This window comes from Schistocerca cancellata, chromosome 1, assembly GCF_023864275.1.
Source record: "Schistocerca cancellata isolate TAMUIC-IGC-003103 chromosome 1, iqSchCanc2.1, whole genome shotgun sequence".
Taxonomy (NCBI): Eukaryota; Metazoa; Arthropoda; class Insecta; order Orthoptera; family Acrididae; genus Schistocerca; species Schistocerca cancellata.
In genome coordinates this window covers 1085720810-1085730272 of record NC_064626.1, presented here as the reverse complement: position 1 = coordinate 1085730272, position 9463 = coordinate 1085720810, and the positions used below count along the sequence as shown (strand labels likewise).

General features: G+C 44.4%; 1 protein-coding gene across 1 annotated transcript in view; it reads left to right on the top strand.

Moving 5' to 3' along the window:
* Nucleotides 1-231: 231 nt before the first annotated feature.
* The window catches only part of LOC126162997 (calcitonin gene-related peptide type 1 receptor-like), a 260219-nt gene continuing 250987 nt past the window's right edge, over nt 232-9463 (top strand). Inside the window, exon 1 of the mRNA XM_049919860.1 lies at nt 232-357. Coding sequence (XP_049775817.1) covers nt 316-357 — 42 coding nt within the window. The 5' untranslated portion in view covers nt 232-315. The remainder of the gene's footprint in view (nt 358-9463) is intronic.

Sequence of the window (9463 nt, the reverse complement as noted above, 5' to 3'; positions counted from 1 at the left end):
AAGAGTAACATATGTATAACATGTCAATTATTAGGCGTGTATGTTCAAAGACACGGTCGTTCCTTTGTATCGGGCTGTCATAACTTGCCGTCTTGTGATAACTCATAATCTCTCCACCAAAGAGGACCGATCGGATATCTTATCGGATGTGACGACTGTTGCGGATGACGGAGCTGGCGCGGCGAAGTGGCGATGAATATCACGTCAGTAGCCACCAGTCTCGTGGTACGTCAACAGAGTTCGGCGAACTCGACGGAGATGGGTCTGCGGAACAATACTTTCACACTATCGCTGTGACTACGAACGGAGTCTCACATGAAGCGTTACTCCATGTATCTAGTGCTGCTGGTGCTGTCGGTGAGTAGTGCTTTCTGCATAAGATCTTCACTTTGGCGACCACAACGGTGTGATACTTCTCTATCAGCGAGCACTTGCTAGTTACTGTAAGGAAACGGACGAAAATTTCGAATAATTTTGAAAGATCTTTATTGTTGGCAGAAAGGCAGAAGATGTGGGATATTACTGCCCTATCTGTCTGTTCTTGTCTTCTCTAAAGTAAACCATACAAATCGTTTTCCACAATCTTTATGAGATGCTACAAACAAGAATACAAAATTTCCGTGAGATTTACCAATGTCCCGAGTATGAAATAGGTGCTTTTCATATTACATACACCAATCAAGACAGTTTGTCGGCAGGTAGTAGAACTCTAAAGAGAGAAGTATTTTTGTGTTTAGTTTACGTAGATACGGAAGAACAAGATGGACACTATCCGTTTCTTTTATTGTGTACAGTGAAGCGCATTTGGGAATTTATACCTATTCCATAGCGTTTTTGTAAATATCCTAATGTTGAATATTTGCACTGTAATGAGAAAATTCGCAGAAATCTTAATATCACATAGCCGCTTGCACGTCTTACGCTACAACTCTCACATATGCAACATATTACTCAGAATATTTTTTATGCCAATGACGAAAATCGGTACACATATGTAGATTTTGGAACGCTATCCATAGACTCAGTTTGTGGCAGGATACCGATTAAGATATTTTTTTTAGAAAATTTCACATTTGCACTATTCTATTGTTTTACATCATTCCCCCATAGGTCCAAAAAGCGTGTTTAATAGCTATTGCATAAAATCTTTCTATCCTCAATTACGAAGTATTAGAAAACGTTTGAAGCCGTTAAAGCGTTTCCTGTCAAGCTTGTCACTTTGCCGTCTGCAGTTGCTTCGAATCTGCCAGGAAGCTTCAAATCAACGCACGCCCCTCTACTGAGTGAAAATTTCATTCCGGAAACAATCCCTGAGACTGTAGCTAAAGTCATTTTTGTGCGATGTCCCTCCTGCCAGAGGTGTTCCCTGTAGGTATGCAGGAGAACTTGTTTAAAGTTTGGAAAGAAGGAAAGAGGTACTTGTCAAAACGAAACTGTGAGGACGGGTCGGCAGTCGTGCCTGAGTATCTCGGCTGATGCGAACGTTGCCAGCGCAAGGCAACGTTCCAGGTTCGAGTTGCGGTCCAGCACACAGTTTTAATCTGCCACAAAATTTCTAAACAGTGCACACTCCGCTGCAGAGTGACGGGTTCATTCTGTAGTAGTAGATGAGCATTGCTGTTTGGGTAGTAAAATAACGGACGATGGCCGAAGTATGGAGGATACAGAATATAGACTGGCAATAAGAAGACAGCGTTAACTGTTAACATCGAATATAAATTTATGTCTTAGAAAGTCTTTTCTAAAGGTTTTGATTGTTACGTGCACGTCTTGTAAGCTTCATATCTACGTACACGATATTACTCCTAGAGATCTGAAGATGGCTAAGTCCTAAACGCGTCATATTACGAGGAATGAAGTCAATATATTTCTGAAGCATGGATTTTTTTATCGAGAAATCCATCCTCTATGCAATAATACTGTTAAGTATCAACATGGTCGGCTGCCGCCCACGTGATTTTGCATTGAGGTGACAAAAGTCATGGGATACCAACTAATATCGCATCGGACCTCCTCCTGCTCGGTGCAGTGCAACAGCTCCACGTGGAATGGGCTCAACAAGTCGTTGCAAGTACCTTGCGGCATTACTGAGTCACGCTGCCTCTATAGCGGTCCATAATTGCGAAAGTGTTGGCGGAACAGGCTTTCGTGCACGAATTGAGCTCTCGGTTTTGTCCATGCCGGACGATCTGGATGGGTAAATCATTCTCTCGAATTGATCAGAATGTTCTCCAAACCAATCGGGATCAATTGTGGCCGCGTGACATGGCGTATTGTCATCCATAAAAATTACATCGCTATTTGGGAGCGCAAAGTCTTTGAATAGCTGCAGATGGTCTCCAAGTAGCAGAACATAACCATTTGCAGTAACTGTTTTTTTTTTTTTTTTTTTTTTTTTTTTGAACAGAGGGCTCAGTGCATTCCATGTAAACAGAGCCCACACTGTAATGGAGATACCACCAGCTTGTACAGTGTCTTGTTGATAACTTGGGTCCATGGCTTCTTGGACCATGTGCCACACTCGAACCCTACCATCAACTCATATCAGCTGAATTCGGGACTCATTAGACCAGGCCAGGGTTTTCCAGTCGTCTAGGGTCCAATCGAGCCAAGGAGAAGCGCTGCAGGCATGTCTTACCAAAGATACTCGAGTCGATCTTCAGCTACCGCAGCCCATTAACGCCAAATATCGCCGCACAGACTTAACTGTGTAAGTAGGCTGTTTAGGATTTTATGTTGGTAACGCCACGTAGCGCTCTGTATGAAAACCACTGGCTGTGCTGTGTGCAGTCTGTGGCTGGTTGGCATTGTTAGAATATTCGCCACTGTAGTGTTGGGCAGTTAGCTGTTAACAGCGCGTAGCGTTGCACAGTTGGAGGTAGCCGCCAGCAGTGGTGGATGTGGGCAGAGAAATGGCGGAGTTTTGAGAGCGGATGATCTGGACGTGTGTCCATCAGAGACAGTAAATTTGAAGACTGGATGCTATGAACTGCTATATATTATGACTTTTGAACACTATTAAGGTAAATGCATTGTTTGTTCTCTATCAAAATCTTTCATTTGTTAACTATGCCTATCAGTAGTTAGTGCCTTCAGTAGTTTGAATCTTTTATTTAGATGGCAGTAGTGGCGCTCGCTGTATTGCAGTAGTTCGAGTAACGAAGATTTTTGTGAGGTAAGTGATTTGTGAAAGGTATACTTTAATGTTAGTCAGGGCTATTCTTTTGTAGGGATTATTGAAAGTCAGACTGCGTTGCGCTAAAAATATTGTGTCAGTTTAGTGTTGATCAGAATAGGTAATGAGCGAAATGTGTGAGTACGTTCAGTTCTGCTCAGCTGTTTGAAAATCAAATAATGTAAGAGGTTTATCAGCACAGTAATTCATAAATTTTTCAAAGCGGTCGTTTCATATGAAAACAAACAATGTATTTGCCTTAATAGTGTTCAAAAGTCATAATATATAGCAGTTCATGACATCCAGTCTTCAAATTTACTGCCTCTGATGGACACACGTCCAGATCATCCGCTCTCAAAACTCCGCCATTTCTCTCCCCACATCCACCACTGCTGGCGGCTCACCTCCAACTGTGCAACACTACGCGCTGTTAACAGCCAACTGCCCAACACTACAATGGCGAATATTCTAACAATGCCAACCAGCCACAGACTGCACACAGCACAGCCAGTGATTTTCATACAGAGCGCTACGTGGCGTTACCAACATAAAAACCTAAACAGCCTGCTTACAACTGATACGTTCGTCATACATCCCACACATTGATTTCTGAGGTTATTTCACGCAGTGTTACTTGCCTGTTAACACACAACACAAACGCCGTTGCTCTCGGTCGGTAAATGAAGGCCTGTCGGCCACTGCGTTGTCCGTGGTGAGAGGCAGCTAATGAGCTCTGAAATGGAATGTCCCATGCGTCTAGCTCCAACTACCATTTCGTGTTCAAAGTCTGTTAATTCCCGTCGTGCGGCTATGATCACATCGGACGTCTTTTTACGTCAGTCATCTGAGTACAAATGACAGCTTCGCTAATGCACTGCGCTTATATGCCTTGTGTACTGTTGCCATCTGTAAAATGCGCGTACCGCTATCTCATGACTTTCGTCACTTCAGTGTATGTCGTAATTTTTTTGTTTCCTGTAGGTATTGGTATGGACTCTGGCCTCGTACGTAGGTGCAACTTCAGATAAGACGAGAATAGGAGCTTTTGAAATATGGCGCTACAGAAGAATTCTAAAGATTGTAATGGTAGATCAGATAGATAGTGAGGATGTATTGGATCGAATTGAGGAAAAAAAAAAAAAAGAAATTTGTGGCACTACTTGACTAAAAGAAGGGATCGATTGATAGGCTACATCCTGACGCACCAAGGAGTCGTTAATTTTGTAATGGAGGGAAGTGTGGACGATCAGAAAAATGGTTCAAATGGCTCTAAGCACTATGGGACTTAACTTCTGAGGTCATTAGTCCCCTAGACTTAGAACTACTTAAACCTAACTAACCTAAGGACATCACACACATCCATGCCCGAGGCAGGATTCGAACCTACGACCCTAGCAGCAGCGCGGTTCCAGACTGGAGTGCCTAGAACCGCTCGGGCACAGCGGCCGGCGAGGATCAAAACAGTAGAACAAGAGTGAGGCTTGAATGCAGTAAGCTGATTCAAATGGATGTAGGTTGCAGTAATTATGCAGAGATGAAGAAGCGTATACTGTATAAACGTGTAGAGCGATGCATCAAACCACCACAACAACATTAACAACACATACAGGGGAAAAAACAAATTATGTATGTCGTTATCAGGCAAGCAAGATGATGAAGGCATTGAAAGTATGGAAAGTTCTTCTTCTTTCTAGAGAAATATTTAATGCAACAGACTACGAAATCTGCTAAACGGTTATGGATTTTGCAACGGACTGCCCGCTCTGCACTCGAAATCGCAATGCAGAACGCGCAGAACTGCGCGAATGTAGCAGAGCGTCCGTTGATGAGTAGTAATGTTCCACTAAAAAACGAAAGGGAAACGAGAAACGCCATCGACAGAGGGCCGCGCACTAACGAATCGTTTCCTCTGATATATCGACAATTCGCGCAACATCTTTGTTTCTGTGCAGAATGGTGCGGCTTGACGCCAACATCGGCCGCGATGCCCCGTACCTCTATTCTCGGTTTTACGCTGAGCAGCTGGTGTGGACAGGACTTTAGCCTGTATCCCAAGCATGCGGACCCTTTGCAAGCCTTGCAGCCGCCGTATCTCTGTATAGCTCTTGTCGTATCATCTAAAAGATACTGCTAATAAAGTATTGTATGTGTGTGTGTGTGTGTGTGTGTGTGTGTGTGTGTGTGTGTGTGTCGTCGTTGGCCCCTTCTTGCAGGATCTTTTTCTGGCTGTAGTGTGTGTGTGTGTGCGTGTGTGTGTGTGTGTGTGTGTGTGTGTGTGTGTGTATGTTTTAGTGAATGAGACGTAGTGAGTTTCGCGTTCCCATATATATAGAACACTACGAACTTAGTACTTGTGGGTTGTTTTATTATCTGAATGTACACTGAACAGCCAAGGAAACTGGTACACGTGCCTAACATCATGTAGGATCCCCGCGAGCACGGAGAAGTGCAGCAACACGACGTGGCATCGACTCGACTAATGTCTGAAGCAGTGCTGGACGGAATTGACACCATGAATCCTGCAGGGCTGTCCATAAATACGTAAGAATATGGGGGGGAGGGGGTGGGAGGTTGACATCTATTCTGAGCAGCACACTGCAAGGCATCCCAGATATGCTCGATAATGTTCATATCTGGGGAGCGTGGTGACCAGCGGAAGTGTTTAAATTCAGAAGAGGGTTCCTGGAGTCACACTCTAGTAATTCTGGACGTGTGGGGTGTCGCATTGTCCTGCTGGAATTGCCCAAGTCTGTCGGAATGCACAGTGGACGTGAATTGATGCAGATGATCAGACAGGATGCTTACGTACGTGTCACCTGTCAGATCGTATCTAGACGTATCAGGGGTCCCATATCACTCCAACTGCACACGCCCCACACCATTACACAGCCTCCAACAGCTTCAACAGACCCCTGCTGGCATGCAGGGTCAGTGGATTCATGAGGTTGTCTCCACGTCCATCCGCTCGATACAATTTGAAAAGAGACTTGTCCGACCAGGTAACGTGTTTCCAACCATCAACAGTCCAATGTCCGTGTTGATGGGCCCAGGCGAGGCTTAAAGCTTTGTGTCGTGAAGTCATGAACGGTACACGAGTGGGCTTTTTGATCCTAAAGCCCGTATCAATGATGTTTCGTTGAATGGTTCGCACGCTGCCCCTTGTTGATGGCCCAGATTGAAATCTGCAGCAATTTACGGAAGGGTTGCACTTCTGTCGCGTTCAACGATTCTCTTCAGTCGTCGTTGGCCCCCTTCTTGCAGGATCTTTTTCCGGCTGTAGCGATGTCGGAGATTTGATGTTTGACCGGATTCCACAGTCGTGAAATGGTCGTGCGGGAAAATCCCCACTTAATCGTTACTTCGGAAATGCTGTGACCCATCGCTCGTGCGCCGACTGTGATACCACGTTCAAGTTCAATTAAATCTTGATAACCTGCTATTGTCCGCCTGCTTAGCTGCGTGGTAACGTGCTCGTCTCCCATGCAAGTGGGACCGGGTTCGATTCCCGCCGGAATTGAAGATTTTCACCGCTCAGCGACTGAGTGTTGTGTTGCCCTCATCATCGTTTCATCCTCATCACCGGCGCGCAAGACACCCATTGTGGCGTCGAATGAAATAAGACTTGCACCTGGTGGCCGAACTTCCCCGAATCGGGGCCTCCCGGGCAACGATGCCATACGCTCATATACATTCCAACCTACCATTATAGCACCAGTAACCGATCTAACAACTTCGCCAGAGACTTGTCTTTTATAGGCGTTCCCGATCGCAGCGGAGTATTCTGCTGTTTACATACCTCTGTATTTGAATACGCATACCTATACCAGTTTCTTTGGAGCTTCAGTGTATATTGACACAACTACAAGTGTTCAAAGGCATTATTCACAGTGGGTAGGATAAAGCGTAAAGTTGATATGCGTAGCTTATTTTAACTGCTCAATTGCAGCATCTATGCAAGGAATTCTTTAAGCGTAATCGAGAGCTATTGAAAAGAAGAGTACACACATTTAACACTTTGTCACATAAAATGGGAGATTTTGCCTAAAAGAGGACGAAAGTGTGCTAAGGTTAATGGCCTAGGCAGCCAGGAGATTGCGGTATTGCTTCAATTGGCACTTAAAATGACACGAGGAAGCGCGTGCACTACCTGTTTTCGAGAAGTGTTTCAGAATGCTCGGAAGTGATTGAAAACAGTAAAGTGTTGCATTAATCAGTCTTAACAACTGCAGTATGTCGATATGAAACGGGTGAAAGTGTTATCCAAACGAAAATGTAAAATTGTGCGTGGCGTTAGAGGATTTGAGGTCAATAGATGAAAGTTGTGGGGAGAGACAGGTAATGTGTAATATGTACAAGACTCAGAGGGAAAAGTAAGACAGGAAAGCAAGAACAAAGCGGTCGAATTAGAAAGGACGGAACACAGTGAAGTAGCCTTTCGCTACTGCTGTTCGATCTAAATATCGAAGAAGCAATGATGGAAATGAAAGGTGCAGCAGGGGGATTAAAATTCAAGGTGTCCGATTCGCTGATGACACTGTTATCTTCAGTGAAAGAGAAGCAGAACTGCTGAATGATGCCGTTGGGTAGGGTTTCATTAGGCAGGTTGTATCCTCAGGTAGACTGGCCCACAACTGTTGTAACTGTTCCTAGACGTCCTGATACGAGCACTGGGACAGAGTTCACATCCGAGCTCGTTCCACACACGTTCTATTGGGGACACATTTGTCAACCTTGCTGGTCACGCGAGTACCTCAACATCACGCAGGTAGTTCATAGAGGGACGTGTAATGTGTGGACGAGCATTGTCATGTTGATATTGTCTCGTGAGAGGCGACACCTGAGGCTGCAGGATGTCAGTGACGTACTGTCGTGCCATCAGAGTTCCTTCAGTGGCTGGAGTCGTAACTGGATGGCTCCCCAAACCGCGACCCCAGGACTAACACAACTGTGCCTCTCGGAAACAATGGTAGAACAACAACTCTTTCCAGGTCGCCGGCATGATAACCCTCGATGATCATCCAGGGTAGTGCGGAGCCTCGGTTCATCACTGAAAACTACGCGAATCCATTCATCTCCAGTTTATGCTTCCCAGTCGAGGCGCCACTCAAAAAGCAGCCGTTTGTGTAACGGTATCAATAGCAGCTTACGCATAGGACGAGAATTCCCTAGTGCGGCTACTCTCCGATCAAAGGAACGGGATGACAGAATGTTGCAGGGAGTTCACGACTTGTTCGCGGATGACGGGCACAGATCTGAAGTGGTTACTATGTACTTTGTGCACAGTACGGCGATCCTCCATTACGGTGGTCAGACGAAGTTTAAACAGTGTACAAATTTAATTTTCTGGCTGTTACTTCTCGATGGACTTTGGAAACTACTGAAGCACGTTCTATGTTCAGCTAGTTCTTGTTTCCTTAATAGTAACGCCTGCAATACAAAGTCGCGAATATTTCTGTATTACCAACAACGAGATGCATGATCCAGGAAGGATACATGTTGTGGAGAGCGTAAAATGTGTTAATTCCATACGAGTAGAGTTTTAATCGGAGAAAATGTTATAAATCCGTTAACCATATGCAGGCCTAATGGAAACATTAATCGGCTTAAATAAAGAAACCTGTAATGCAGACATACATGTTCTCATAGCATCTAACATCAAATGCTGTAGAAAGTCTGAATTTCTAACAAAGTCACTATTTTGTACTGAAAGCTGTGAATTATGACTCGTGACACTACTATTAAGTTTCAACCATAACTGTTTATCAACTCCGTATTTCTCTCAGTCCGTATCTCGCGGTCTAGTGGCTAGCTTTGCTGCCTCTGGTTCACGGACTCTCGGGTTCGATTCCCGACTGGGCTGGGGATTTTATTTTATCTGCCCAGGAATTGGGTGTTTATGTTGTCATCATTTCATCATCATCATTCGTGAAAGTGGCTAGACTGGGATATGTAAAACATTGGACTGTGAAAAAATTGGGACTTTCTACGGGCGCTGATGACCGCGCAGTTGATCGCCCCAAAAACCGAACATCATCATCCAACTCCGCATCTAACTACAGCAGCCCAGAGAGGCAGCAGAGTGCTAAACATTTAAGTGATCCGTTCTCATGCAAAATATATTAGAAATTTTATTCTGTATTGCTGAAGACAGTGCGTAAGCAGACTAGAAATATCACTGCTTGCAGGCAGAAAGATAATCACTCATTTCTATTTTGCAACATAATAAAGTATTTACATTCAACTCAGCAATGGACAAATGTTTTGATAGTAGGACATAAATATGATTTA